The sequence below is a fragment of the Momordica charantia genome (genome assembly GCF_013281855.1).
Source record: "Momordica charantia cultivar OHB3-1 chromosome 7 unlocalized genomic scaffold, Mcharantia_2.0 BLBB01000007.1, whole genome shotgun sequence".
Classification (NCBI taxonomy): Eukaryota; Viridiplantae; Streptophyta; class Magnoliopsida; order Cucurbitales; family Cucurbitaceae; genus Momordica; species Momordica charantia.
In genome coordinates, this window is record NW_028275165.1 from 5,336,614 (window position 1) to 5,352,367 (window position 15,754).

The 15,754-nt window shown below is 35.0% G+C and overlaps 1 protein-coding gene across 1 annotated transcript; it reads left to right on the top strand.

Moving 5' to 3' along the window:
* Window positions 1–1,647: 1,647 nt before the first annotated feature.
* Window positions 1,648–5,185, top strand: LOC111024412 (ENTH/VHS protein). Its single transcript, XM_022302102.2, has 2 exons — window positions 1,648–2,196; window positions 3,220–5,185. Exons 1-2 carry the CDS (start codon window positions 2,005–2,007, stop codon window positions 4,987–4,989), a joined length of 1,962 nt encoding a protein of 653 aa, XP_022157794.1. The 5' UTR covers window positions 1,648–2,004; the 3' UTR covers window positions 4,990–5,185.
* The last annotated feature ends 10,569 nt before the right edge of the window (window positions 5,186–15,754 follow it).

The window sequence follows — 15,754 nt, forward strand, 5'->3', positions numbered from 1 at the left end:
AAAATGATTTGAAAAATAATCAAATGATTTTATTATTCTATTTTAACTATATTTTATATTACAACAATTGAATTATTATGTTCTTTAAATTTACAAAATGTTGTGTTTATATATTACAAATTGAGAAATTTATTTTATTATTTATAATTAGAGTAGTAATAAAAATATAAAATTAATAATAATTATTTTTTTATGAATAAATATGTTTAAAATGAAATAGATGAAATATCGAGGTACCTCATACCACTTCTTTATTTTATTTTACATTTCATTATTATTAATATAGTTATTAAAAATGTGTACGTATTTTAGAATTTTAAAAATATCATTTTACTTATTTTGAATCCATATAAAAATTTTTAAATTATTTACTTGTTTATTATTATTTTTCTGAAATAGCTTGTTTATTGAAAATTCAAAAACAAATTTAAACTAACATTTTGTTATATATGGTGAACTTTTTAACTTGAAATAAAATCATTTTACTAATTTAATCACTTGATTTTATAGGTGTATTTAAATTGCATTATTTCATACCACTTATTTTTTTTAATAAATTTTAGGTTATATTTCATTATTTTTAATATATTAATTAGAAAATATATAAGTACTTTAGGATTTTTATTTCGAAAATGTTATTTTATCTAATTTAGGTCCATTATTTTTTATAAATGTTTTGTTTGTTTATTAAAAATTCTAAAAAATTTTAAAACTAACATTTTGTTATATACTAAACATTTTAATTTGTACTAATTTAATTTTATATTATAATTAAAATTATTAAAGAAAGATTCTTTAAATTATATTATTGAAAAATGAAGTGACAAAAAATTATCTATTCCAAACTTTTTACATTTCATATAAATTATTGATAAATTATTTTTTTCTTGTATGGATCAATACATTACTATTTTAAAAAAAAAACATTCGAAATAAAATAATACACTAGTTATAAAAGAACGATAAAAGCAATAGTAGAGAAAATAAAAATCAAACTCTTGCTATATACTCGTTTAAAATATGTTAATCGTTGATAACTGCTTGATGATCATTATTATTCAACTTCATAAATTATGAAACAATAGCATCACAACCTTTGGATTGGAGATATAGATTTGACACATGCATTCTCTACAACTTAATAAATATGCCACCAACATGTTCTTGAGATGTTTTTTAGACTAAATAATATTTAAGAGCAATTTTTGAAAGAACTACGTGTTGTGAAAAATTAGTGAAAGAATTCTATTTTCATAGTAGTAAAGTATAAAACATTACCAAACTTTTGAAATTTTAATATAAATTGTAATTAAATAAAAAAATTAATTTTCTGTGGTAGAAACCTTTTGTATTCTAATCTTTTTAGATAGAGACATTTTTTTTTTCTTTCTGACTCTAGGACATAGACATTTATTATAAATCATTAGTGGCATATTTTGTAAATTAATAAATTAAAGAAGGAATAAAATTGTTGAAAAATGTTTTCTTAAAGATCCTCCCATTTTAATTCAGTGTGTGTATGTGTATGTGTATCTGTGCATATGTATGTATATATATATATTTCTTTTTAAATTTTTTTTTTTCAAAAAATAGTGATATATTTTTAATTTTTTTTGTATTTATGTTAGTGAAAAATTAAATTAGAAAAAAAAAAATTAGGTGCATTCGCAAAACCAATTTTCCTTCTTCTCTCTTTCAAGTTCCAAGCCCTCGCCCGTGGCCATGGATGAACCTGAACCTGAACCTGAGCCTGAGCCTGAACCATTTCGATTCGAACAAAATCTCTTCACAAAATGGACGATGAAATTGAAGGACCAACGCGACATGATTTCTGATCCATCTTCTTCTGAATTGTAATCTGATTGTTCAACGCCACAAAATTCTCGTTCCTTTCTCGCCGTTGGATCGGGATCACAGGGTGGCGGTGGCGCCGAGACAGTGGAGGAGTAGTTATATTATATATTGCGGCCTTTGGAAAATTAGGGCGATGTCTGTGTTTGACCAATGACCATGGCGGAAGAGCGAGGAGAAGGAGCCAGAGTTAGGGTTTTGATCGACAAGGCTACCAACTCTACGGATTCGGAGGTCCATCCTCGCCTCCTCAAGGCCATCAAATCGGTTGTACGGTGCTCCGATTCAGAGCTCCGAGTCGCTGCCCAAACTCTCATGGACCTTATGAAACGCGACCATTCTCAGGTTTCTTTTCTGTTCAATTTCGGTTTGGATTCGGATGTTAATTTCATGTTCATCAGTACAGTTCTTCGTCGGTTAGACTTATTTTGTTGTATGTGCGTCAATTATTGCCTGAATTTTGTATTCGATCGTTTAGGAACTTTTTTCTGGTCTCTGCCTTGGAATTTGATTGAAGTTGCGTTCATAGATCGAGTGGGAAACGAAAAAGTTTTAGAAAACTGCGTTATCTCGGGTCCGTGGGTCTTCATAAATCTCCTTATAAAATATGGTTTCTTCTCGACGTGTTTTCTCCCATTTGATTGGCTCGGTTACTGTAGTTTTTATTTGATAAAAGTGCTTGATAAACAGCCTTTTCGATTAATCTTCACCATGAAATGATGTGCTGAGAAAATTGATATGATGTGAGCGCTAGATCAGAATTAAAAGTTTTGATGTTCTTGCCACCCGACTTGGCACAAAATTCTTTCCTCATTAAATAATGAACCAGCAGCCACCTTTGGAACCGGCAACAAATAGACAAAAACAAACTTGAAGAATCTCTTCTGAACTTTGTCAACAATGAAAACTCTTAAAGGAAAGGCATAATATCTTGAAACCAGCTGTTGCCTCAAGAAACTCCAAAACAGTTACATACAAAACCAAAAATTTACCATGCTTATAATAGTTTTCTCTTTGTTAAATGTTATACATATCTCTTTATTCTACAGAGCAATAACTTCTGTTTAATTTCTATCTCTCATTGACTGGGAAGGTAGTGGAACTTTTGTGGGATAAAAAACGTAATCACAGTTTATGTTTTATTCAAGCATGTCAGTATTATTTATCTTGATGTTTTTTCTTAGAATGGTATAGGATGGATTAAAGAATTTGGAATGAACCAAATGTCGTCTTTGTTACTGTGTTTTTAATATTTCATCTTTTCTAGTTGTTGCAATCTTTGTGATGAGAATACAATAGAGAGTCAGGAGGATAGATGTGCAGTGATGGAAATATATGAACCTTGGATCTTTTTTTAATGTTTGGCAGGTCCGCTATCTCGCACTTCTGATAATTGATGAACTCTTCATGAGGTCAAAGCTTTTCAGATCCATTGTTGTTGAGAAATTGGATCAGCTGTTGACATTAAGTGTTGGATTCAGAAGAAATGTGCCACTTCCTGCACCACCAGCTGTTGCATCTACGTTGCGTTCAAAGGCCATCGAGTTCTTAGAGAAATGGAATGATTCTTTCGGTATTTATCACAGACAGCTTAGATTAGGTTACGACTACCTGAGGAACACTCTTCGGTTTAAATTTCCTAATATACAGGCAAACGCAGCACGGCGGCAGCAAGAGAGGATGGAAAGAGAAAGAAGGTCGAAAGAGATATTGCTAAGCAAGTTTGAAGTGTTGAAAGGAAACTTTTCTTCTATCAAGGAAGAAATTCAATCAACTTTAGACGAGATCAAAGAGTGTTTGGATATTGTCCATTCTAAAGAGGATTCCAGAGCCATGATCCCTTTGGATGATGATGACACTACAGAAGAGTTTCGATTGTCCGAGTTGAGACAAATTCGTCTTGATGCACTGAAAGAAGGGGAAAAGGTTCATGAGAATCATGATAACAAAGTGATTTTTGATGCATTAAGGGAGCTTTACAAGCTTATGTCAAAACATCTGGTTTCCATCCAAGAGTGGATCTCTGTTCTTGTTAGGGTTGACTCAACAGAGGTAAGATTCAGGGACTCAGCCTTAAGGGAGTTCATCGATATACGAAATAGTCTACGTGCAGTGAAAAAGAGATGTGAAGAGTCCGGTTTTACTTTTACTGAAAGCGCGAATCATGATGACAAAGACGAAGATTTCTGGGAAGAGGGTAAGGTGGAAGCAATGGAGACTGGAGGTTCCTTTATATCCGAAAGGAAAATGGAAGATCTTGCTGTGGCTTCAACATCCGGTGTGATTAAAAACGCTGAAACTGAAATGAGTAGTGAGGCACATGTTGGCAATGTGGTGCAGAATAGTGAAGTTGGTAGTAATGATTCAACCTCATCCCTGAGGAATAAGCTTTTAGCTGAAGCTCCAGTTATCGAATGGGGCACTTTCTTAAATACCTGGGATTCGAATAGGGATATTCTGGCTAACCAGCGAGGATTAGAGCTTGAAAGTCACTGGGGTCGGGTAGACTATGATGCAACTATTCCAGCAGAGAAAATTGCAGAACTGAATGTTCGGGCTTCACTTTACAAGGAAGACCAACCCGAAATCCAACCATGTCGTACTCCTTTAAGTAAAGGAGGACTTTGTCAGAGAAGAGATCTCAGAGTATGCCCATTTCATGGACCTATTGTGCCTCGTGATGATGAAGGACGACCACTGGACCTGGGCAGTTCATCGAATGAGACGACTCCTGATCTTGGGACTGGATTTGTTGACAAATTAGCAAGACAGGCTGTGAAAAACGTGCGTGCCAGAGATGAAGAGGCAGCAAAGAAGAGGAAACATGACAAACAAACACAGAAGCGTGCCAAACTTGCAAAAATTCGCGAGCACAATGAAGCTGTTTTGCGCGATGCTGCAGTGGCATCGACATCAAGATCTTCTGCTGTGGGCGAGCACATGGAAACAGCTGGTGAGGAGACCGGATCAGCTCGAAGCAAGAAGAAAACGCTTGCGTCGATGCTGCGTAAGAAAGCATCAACAAAGGATAGGTTATCGCAGAGGCTGTTAGGCTCAAGATCCAGGGATTCAACTCAGAAGCAGCTGAAACTGAATGAAGATGCAAGCTACAGAGAAGCTTTCCCAAATCAGTGGTAAATTATCTTTCCATAATTTGTGGGTAAGTTTTAGAGGATTGGTTGTCCGTAGATGAAATCTTTTATTAGAGAGAATTTATTTTTTATTTATATTTTTATTGATGGAGCATCTGTGTAAAGCAAATGAAATAAAGTAGAATAATCTTTTTTTTTTTTTAATCTTTTGATACTAATAAAGGAGAATAGTTTAATGATCCTTTTCTTTAGTAACCATACAAGGTTTAACAGGGGTGTGTATTTATTCAAAAACGTAATTTGGCTTAGTTTGATTATATTATATTAAAAATGAAGGTTAAAATATAATTTAATGTTGGGATCAATTTTGCTTCGGCTTTTAAAATTTATTATTTCATGGCTCGTAAGGGACAGTCTAGTTGGTAAGGGCTCGGGATTGTAAGGGCTCGGGATTGTATTGTTTAATGCCAGTGGGCAGAGTGCAAACCTCTTATTATAAAGAAAGGAAAAAAATTATTATTTCATATTTTACTTGTAAGCTTTTTGGTTAAATTATAAATTTAATGGTTATAATTTTAAAAGTTTACCTATTTTTATTTGGTTGATCGTGCAGGGAAAAAAAGTATGAATGAATTATATATATATATATATATTATTAATATATAATTAGTTAAATATTTAGGATTATTCTTTATTATCATTCTCATCCCTCTAAATCAATACAATTTATTTTTGTAACAATAAAATAAATTAAATTGTAAAAATACGATATAACAAAAATTGTTGGATAACTTTTTAAAAATAAAAAAATTATAAAAAATTAAATAAAAACACAAATTCTAGAATACAAGAAGTTTGTTTAAAAAAATATTTAAAAAATATCTTATCATACAAGGTAATTCAAGTCCAACTTTGGCCATTGAATTAGACCTATGGATTTGATCTTGGGTCTAACTCGGGCCGGGCTAGGCCAAGCTGGCCCATGATGAGATTGAGCGAAGAGATGCATGAAGAAGGTGAGTCTTCATGCATTTGCAGCTCCTTGCCTTCTCATCTGCTTCTCTTCCCTCCCAATTCAGATCCTTCCTTTCTCTTCTCCCATCATCTTCTTCCCTTAGGTCCCTGATCTCCCTTGATTTCAAGGATTAAAAAGAGTTGTTTATACTCATTTTAACTTGATTCCACTTGGAAATGGTTGTTAAAAGCTTGGTTTTGTGGCCATGTCTTGCATTATCAGTTAATCACAGTATAAACATGTACATATCAGCTTTTGGCAGCAATTAAAGTTGAAATTATGACAAATTTCATGTCATCTTAGTATGAAATTATGATTTTTCTTTCAAAGTTGGTTAGTCAAACTTCAACAATCTGCAACAGTCTATAAATTCTAGCAGCTATTCCCTTTCATTCATCACGAATTTGAGCTTAGTTTAGCTTCTTTTAGTTCAAATTCGTTCAATCATCTTTTTGTCAAGTCTTTCATTCGTTTTCCAGCTTGTTCTTAGTTCTTACTTGTAAACCGTGACCATCAATTCAAAATTCTAGATTTAATCCTTCTTCTTCATATCTTGTGTGTTATTTACATTTCAAGGGTCCTTATAAGCACGCATTCTTATGGAATCGAACGAGTTCTACTATCCTAGCTCGAAAGAGGAGGGTAAAATTCATGTGGGTTGCAATTTCCTAATTTTCCAGCATTATCTTCTAGTTTCAATTCTTTAAGATGTCTTTTAATTTCATCTCCATTTAATTTAGTTTTAACCATTTAAATATGAGCTAATTTCATTGTTTCTGGCCCTTTTATGAAGAATTAACTAACCTTTAAATTTAAAGAGGATAGCAGGCCATCGTATTTTCATCAACCAAATTGTTTGAAAAAGTTAAACGAATTTATTTGGCCAATTAAGGAGTTAGTACATTTATTCATTATTGAAAGGGTTGAATATAGTATTTTTGATTAAACTGAGGAGATGAAGACTTTAGACATACAGCTTCCGTTTAAGTAGTCTAGAAATAGGACCTCACTCCTTGGTTGGGGTTGGTTTTTGTCAAACTAATGTTTTTTTATTAATAGACATATTAGTAAAAGACTTAGAACGTCAAAATCTCTTAGACATAAAGTAGGTTAAGAGGTTGAATAATTCAAAAACAGGGAGGTGCACCTGGCCCTAGTGTTATTCCTCGTACTATTTTTTTAGTTAAATCGAAGTAGAAGGGCTTGGTCTTTCATACTCAAGTGTTTCAAAACAAAAACCAACAATATTCCCCTTGTTTTTATCATAAAATCAATTACATTTCACTCATCACCATAATTTAAAAAAAATACATTTTGTCCCTGAGTATCGATCTCGGAATACTCATCTAAATTACTACTGTAATCTTTCGCTATTAATCAGAGTTTTAAATAAGTTTTTGGTGCTGTTGTGGGGAAGTAAGTAATTTTTAGTCTTTTTCAAGTTTTTGTGATTTGTTTATTTGTGTAATTGTTGTGTATGTTCCAACACATTTGGCACACTTATTCTTAACCTCACGAGTTTGTGTATAGTGTATGAGCACAAAACCTTTTCTGCTGTCTCTCGATCCTGAGATTGAAAGAAATATTGGAAGGTTAAGTAAGGAGTAGAGACTTATAAAACGACGACAAGAAATTAAAAAAAGAAGCGGCTTGAGGTACCAGCAAGAGAGCAAAAAGAACAGTGTAATGTTGTAACATCGAGAAGCAGACTTAACATATGATGGTCTAGAGATACCAACATCAGCTCAGAATAATTCAACTGAGTTTGAGAAGCCAAAAAGAGGGAAAATTATTCAGGTAAGGTGAGTGCGCCTGACTTACCTCATAAAGTAAGCAATAATTTAAAACATGATCCTCCTTTTTCCTTACAGATTAGCAAAGAAAAACCAATAAACTCAACTAAGGAAGTTCTTAGATATCCACTTGCACATTAATATTTCTATAGTAGATTCTTTGAAACAAATGTCAAGTTACGGTAAGTTTCTAAAGGATATAGTGTCTAGAAAGAAGAAACTAGGTGAACACGAGTTGATGGCTATGACTAAATGCAGGAGTGATGCTGTAGGAAGTTCTTTTCCCGTTAAGTGTAAAGACCTGAGAGTTTAACCATACCTTGTTCAATTGGAGGCAAAAACCTAGGGAGAGCCTTGTGTGATCTACGTGCTAGCATAAGCTCATTCCATTGTATGTTTTCAGGGAATTAGAAATAGGCGAAGCAAGACCTACTAGTGTGACTCTCCAAGATAAAAGGAACGAAGGGAAGGCTAGCTCAAAAGCAGATGGATCAACAATGGTAACTTACTGATAGGTCTATAAAAAGCCTGAGGGTAAAATAAAAGATGTTTTAGTCCAAGTGGATAAATTCATCTTTCCCTCAGATTATACTATCTTAGATTGTGAGGTTGGTCCAGAAGTACCTATCATTGTAGGGAGACAATTTTTAGCAACTGTGGATATAGTATTCAATGTGAGGAAAAGAGATATATCTATGAAAGTCAATAATGAGGAGGTGAAGTTGCCAGGAGATTTGGAAGAATGCTCAGCTATGAGTACTTCTGGCACTGCTTCTTTCCAAAGTTTTTTTTTTATTTGTTAGTTGCAGGAATTGAAGGAGAATTAGAAACGAGAGATGATGACCATCTAGAAGTGACGGGAGTATTGCAATTGCTAATGGGAAAGCTTGAGGCGCTGAATTTGAAGAAAGAGAATTTCAAAGCGATGCAATCCTTCATAGTAGAGCCACCCAAATTGGAGCAAAAACCTTTGCCAGCACATATGAAATATGCTTATTTAAGGCTTAACCGTTATTTGTCTATGTTTATTTCATCACGTTTATCTACTAAACATGAGTATTTATTATTGCAAGTTCTAGTGAAAGAACGCTTTTGGATGGACAAATGCTGATATTCAAGAAGATCCTTTTGGAGGAAAATGCTATAAATTCAGTAGAGAACCAGAGAAGGTTGAATCCAATGATGAAAGAAGTGGTCAAGAAATAGGTCACGAAATGGTTAGATGTAGGTGTTATTTACTCGAACTCAGACAGCAGCTGGGTAAACCCAGTTAAGTGCGTACCAAAAAAAAAAAAAAAGGAATACGATAGTGACAAATGAGGAAAATGAGTTAATTTCAACCCAGACGGTAAGCAGGTGGAGAGTTTTCATAGAATACTGCAAACTGAACAAGGTAACCAAGAAAGATCATTTCCCATTACTCTTCATTGACCAAATGTTAGATCGTCTTGCAGGTGAAGAGTTTTATTGCTTTCTGGATGGTTATTTAAGATACAACCAGATCACCATAGCACCAGAATACCAAGGGAAGACGACTTTCACTTGTCCTAATGGGACATTTGCATTTCGTCGAATGTCGTTTGGTTTGTGCAATGCACCGGTAACATTTCAAAGGTGTAAGATGACAATCTTTTATGACATGGTAGAAAATATCTTAGAAGTTTTTATGGATTACTTTTCTATTTTTAGAAATATGTTTAAGAAATCTTGGGAACGTTTTAGAAAGATATGAAAAAACGAATTTGGTTTTAAACTTAGAAAAGTGTCATTTTATGGTACAAGAATAAAATTTTTTTAGGGCACAAAATTTCCAAAAAGGGAATAGAGGTAGACTGTGCGAAAATTGATTTAATTTCAAAACTACATTCTCCTACCTCTATTAAAGAAGTAAGAAGTTGTTTTTAGGTCATGTGGGTTTTTATATATTTTATTAAAGATTTCTCAAAAATTTCAAAACCTTTGTGCCAATTGCTAGAAATTGATGGGTCGTTAGTGTTTCTTTTATGATGCATATATAAATGCTTTTGAGACTTTTAGAAATGCTTTGAGCTCATAACTAATAATTATTGATCCTACCTGGGATTTACCTTTCCAATTCATGTATGATGCTAGTGACTAAACACTAGGGGGCGTTCAAGCTGTACGGTGGAGTTGTTAAACCTGAAGTTGTTAAATCTGGGTAATTTTGAGGAGTTAATTAGTATGGAGTTATTTAATATGTGTTCAAGTTTTAGAGTTTCTCATCTTCTTGGTGTCCACGAATATACGACCATTGACGGCAAGTCAATCTTTCATGAGTGTTTGTAACTCTAGCTGGATCAAATTACCATTTTACTCCTGAGTTACATCTTGCTCCTTAAATACCACTGCTCCTCTAATAAACAACCCGGCTATGGTCCGACCAATAACCGGAAGTCCCTCTCGGGCCAATGAGAACATGGGGCCCATTGTTCAAGTCTTGGGGAAGGAGTGAATTTTGTCTTGTGTAGTTATGTTCCCAGCTCCCCACTCGGTCTCGTCCCCAAAATGGTAGGAATGTTGAGTCGGCGGCTCGAGCTACTGTCACCCATACAGATCAAAGGACGAGCCATCGCAGGCAGGAGTCCATAACTCACTCAGTAGGGGTGTTCACGGGTTGGGTTGGGTCGGGTTATAGGGGATTTTTGGACCAACCCGAATTTTCGGGTTGGGGAGATTGAGAAACCGAAAGAACCGAATGAAACGTCCAACACAACCCAACCCAACACAAAATTTTCGGGTTGGGTTGGGTTGGGTTGTCGGGTTGATCAAAAGAAACATGTTGGTGAAGAACATTCCAGCGCAAAAGTTCCCAAAACATAGTAGAAGAACCCAATTGAGATTTATAAGAGTAAAATAAAAGTAAAAGAAAATTTTAGATCCATAAGAGTAAGGGTAAAATAGTTTCTCACTTAGTTTCCTTACCTAACTTAGTTTACTCACTTGAGATCCATAAGGGTGAAATAAAATTTGAGAAATTAACAAAAGACAAACCAATTGAAGAAATCCAAAAGAAGAATGAAGCAACAATGAAGAAATGCAGAAGAAGAATGAAGCAACAATGGAAGATGGCGGCGACAGGCGACGAAAGATGGCAAAGATGTGCGAAGGAAGATGACCGATGGACGAAAGGAACGCCGAGGATGGGAGACAACGACAGAATGAAGACGACAATGGAAGCTTCTACTGGCGACGACGAGGAAGAGAAAGGTCGAGGAAGACGACGATGAGATACAGAGGAAGAGAAACTGAAGAGGCAAAAATTGGAATGTGGAAACCCTAAAACATAAAAGGATTTATATATGGTGGTTCAATTTCGGTTCGGTTCGGGTTGAACCGAAAATTTTTTGGTCAATCCCGCGAACCAAACCGAACCACTCGATTAAAAAAAAGGTAACCCAACCCGAACCGAACTTTTATCCAACCCAACCCAACCTTTACGGTCTGGGTCGGGTTACTCGGGTTATTCGGGTTGTCGGTTTTTTTGAACACCCCTATCACTCAGGATTGAGAATGAGTTGCCTGGTCATTCTAGGAAATAACAATCTATTAGTCAACGGCGTTACATCTAAAGATTGGCTATTTCACGGTTCGGTTTTATACAAATTCATTGTATAGAGTACCTTCACTCACATGCCTCCACACGAACAACTTAGATTGGGTCGTTTGTAACATTTACAAAGTGTGTCGTATCCATAGTGTTGCCAGGATAAGGTACCCATCCTTATCGATATACTATAGACTCTTTCGGTTATTCCCGGGACATTATCCATATATATATCGAGGGTATATCAAATATATACCCAGTATATATATACTGTCCCGATTACATGAAAATAATCTTGGAGATTTAGTTTATTGTATTTGGACAAAAAATTCAACAACAATTTGATTGAATATGAAAACATAACTTTATTGAATACAAATTTGTTTTTACATCATTACGAATTACGAGTTTAGGGCAACACACCCAACACCAGCTTCTAGTCGTCAGCTTCTTCCTCTAAATGGGTGCAGAATGTCGTGGATTTTAGCTCCTTTCAAAATATATTCCTTCTTTTTTGACGGCTAGCATCCCTCTTCCTTTTTATATCGGGCCCTAAATTTAGGAAACACCTGAGATTTATACAAACGTGGTTAAAGTATGAGCATAGAAAAGTTATTGCGCTGTCTTGAGATGCTAGGACATTAGAAAGTCCCCAGCATAGTGACTTTGGCAGAGCTCCAACATCTTCAACTCTACGAAACATTCCAAAATAACAGGAATTCAGCTAGAACTTGCACAACTGTGGTACACTAAAGATTTTATACAACATAAATAAATTCTTCACTTAATTTCTCACTTTACATGCTGGACAAGTACCATCACTTTGAAGCACTAATTTACCCAATTAAATAACAAAAATACTCTTTTTCAGTTGGATACAGTGATAATGATTGAGAAGGAAATATTGATTATTATAAAAAGCACTTCTAGATATGTGTTTAGTACTACTAGTTATGGAGCAGCTTCAGGGGCATCAAAGAAGCAGAATGTTGTAGTGTTGTCAATAATTGAAGTTGAATACATCTTTTTATCTACAACCAGTTGTTAAGCACTTTGGCTGAGAAATATGTTACATGAATTGAAATGTCCTCAAGAAAAATGAACTATAATGTTTTATGATAATATCTCATCAATTGCTCTTTCGAAGAATCCAATTTTTCATGGAAGGAGTAAACATCATAAAGATCAAATACCATTCATTAGAGAATTGATCAAAGATGGAGAAGTATGCATCAAGTGTTGCAAGACACAAGATCAAGTTATAGATATATTCACAAAAGTATTGAAGACAGACTTGTCGTTGAAAATGATGGAGAAGCTTGGAGTCTTGGAAGTCTAGCTTAAGGGGGATGTTAGAATTTAAGCTAGATCCATTCCCTAGACACATACATTATAGGTACACAAAATGTTAGGTACATGTGAGTTAATGGATTGAGATACATCAATGGTATATACATATTTAATTTGTATATTTTATAATTGTCTCTTGGATATTATATAAAGGATAATTTCCCTTATTTGAAATCAATAAAATTGAAGCAATTCAATCAAGAAAGAAAAAAGAACAATATTCTCTTCTTTGGTGTGTTCTTGAGTTTCATAAGAGAACAAATTTCTTCTCTTCAAAGTTTGTGAGATTTAGAGTGAATTTTAGTGAGGGCTTATCAACGCATCATCCAATAAAAATTTGGAAGAGTATTATGAAATAGTTCAATATTTTGCTTTTTTTTCAGTAATGTGATTTATATCAATTTCAAATTTCCCCCCAAATGATTGTTAAATATTATATTTATTATTTTCATCAAATTTCTAGTTTCGTTATTAATTTTTGGTTTTTGATTTCTTAAATAGCTGAAATCTAGAAGGAGTATTCAAAACTTGGTGATATTCTTTATAATAATATTTTATTTACAAACACATATATATTTCAACATTTTATTATATATATTTGAGATATTATGTTTGATTTTGAAGATTCTGGAAGATATTATATTATCTCACTCTAAGTTTCAATTTTCAAACATGCTTTGCTATGTAGATTTTTGGCTTTAGTGATATCATATGTAGATTTTATTTATTTATTTAAGGTCCTGTTTACTTACTAGAAATTGGAATTAGAATTAATCGAAATGAAAATCAACTAGAATCAAAACAATTGGAATGAAAATATTATTATGTTGTATACCAGAAATTTTCTGGAATCAAAATCAGAATTCCTTTGATGTTGTTTACTAAAATTGTCTGGAATCGAATATATAACTGAGAAGGTTTAAGAAACTGAATAAATGCTCATGATTTGTTTATTCATCTTAGGAGTATATATAGTACATGGAATACAACTGTTTTACACGATCTTAGGATATACAGGTAAAGGTTACATGATTGAGGGATACACTGTTGAGAAGTTGTTGAGATATACTTAACATGCCCTCGCAAACTTATGACACCTTTGAAGGAGACAAAAGTTTGAAGTATAAATACCAAAACCAATCTATGGTGTGAGCCTTTGTGAATAAGTCTGCAAGTTGTTGTTCGGTAGAAATGTATGGAAGGTTGAGATCCTTACGAGCAACTCATTCACGAACAAAGTGAAAGTCAATTTCAATATATTTGTGCGGGCGTGAAAGACTGGATTGATGCCAGTGGATGGAGGACTTGTTGTCACACCAAAGTGTTGGGACGATAGAGAGAAATATGTGACTCTGCTGGCAAACTTTATTCACCGTAAAACAAATGTCTGGACGAGCGAATGTAAGGTATTGAAGTGTATCGGCCATCTGCCGATACAACTGGGTATCAGTAATAGAGCACGACACAGGTGTAGCAGAAGAAGAAACCTTGAGAGCACCATGAGTGAAACATGGTTTGGCGTCAGCCAAGCCAAAACGAACCAGGAGTTCACGAGCATATTTAGAATGTGTAACCAGAATGTCATTGCCTGGGCGGTCAATCTCGAAACCAAGGAAGTATTTGAGGCTGCCAAGGTCAGTCATGTCAAACCTGGTTTGAAGTATGGAGATGAATTGGGTGACGAAAGCAGCATTATTACTAATGAGAACGATGTCATCCACGTAGAGGATCAGATAGGTGATAGATCTACCAACACAACGAACAAATAGAGATGGGTCAGCATAAGATGGCGTAAAATCAAATGTAGTAGTAATGTGCCCTAAAGTGACTTATGAATGATAAGCAAATTCTGGATCGATGAAGCCCTGTGGTTGGGTCATATAGACCTCCTTAGTGAGATTGCCATGGAGGAAGATATTTTTTACATCGAGTTGTCATAGAGGCCAGCTAAAGGTACTAGAGTGAGCCAAAATAAGACGGACAATCAGTTTCTTGACAACTGAGCTAAATGTTTCGTCATAGTCGAAGCCATGTTCCTGATGAAAGCCTTTGGCCACTAAGCGTGCTTTATAGTGCGCAACAGATCCATCAGGGTGACGTTTAATGCGATAAACCCATTTGCAACCAACAATGTTCTTCCCATGAGGTAAAGGAACCAGGGACCAAGTACCTTGTTTTGTAGGGCAGAAAATTCACCAGTCATGGCCTCTTGCCATTCAACAAATTTGGCTGTTGCAGTAAACGAACTGGGTTCACGATCCAAGTTGGAAGTAGTGGATAAATAGCACATCTTACGTTTAGAGATACCAGATTTGGAACGTGTCTGCATCGAATAAGTATTGGAGACTACTGGCAGCGAAGGGTGCGAATCAGACGGCAAGGAAGAGATAGGAGCTGGAAGGGATGTCGTGTTGGTTGGAATGATGGAAGAAAGGTCCGGTGAGGGAATGGTAGGGGAAGAACTTGACTGTAGAGGAATGTGGGTTGTAGTAGGGCCGTTGGTGACATCGGAATTAGGGGAACAAGTGGTCGTCTGTGTGGGTAGGTCAGTGGGAAAGCTCATTGGTGAATCATGCACGATTGGTTGCTGGCAAAGACTGAGGGGTTAGAAGGAAAATGCTGGATTGGTGATGATGTTGGAGGAATTAGGATGTGAGGGAGAGATGAAGGTATGGGTTGAGGAGGTTTAGAGATCTGAGGGGAAGATGGTTCAGTAAAGGGGAAGTAGGTTTCGTAAAAAATTACATGAGGACTCACAAAGAATTTGTCCGAACATGGGTCAAAGCAAATGTATCCTTTTGTCCCGAGAGGGTATCTAAGGAAAACACATCGACTTGTGCGAGGATGTAAATTATTTTTTGGAATAGGGACGAAGTAAGGGATAACAGACACAATCAAATACTTTGAGGTGCGTATAATCAGGTGGGGAAGAAAAGAGACGCCGTTCAAAGAGGGAAACATTATCAAGGGAAGGAGAGGGAAGACAATTAATGAGAAATACAATAGTGGCAAAGGCATGATACCAAAAATGTAAGGGTACAGAAGAACGAGAAATAAGTGACAATGCAGTTTCTATAATGTGTTTATG

What these genes read in the sequence shown, in the direction of transcription:
- LOC111024412 (XM_022302102.2), top strand. Translation starts at nt 2,005, where the DNA reads ATGACCATGGCGGAAGAGCGAGGAGAAGGAGCCAGAGTTAGGGTTTTG. An exon ending in TGAAACGCGACCATTCTCAG is followed by an intron (nt 2,197 to 3,219) that starts GTTTCTTTTCTG and finishes AATGTTTGGCAG; the next exon opens with GTCCGCTATCTCGCACTTCT.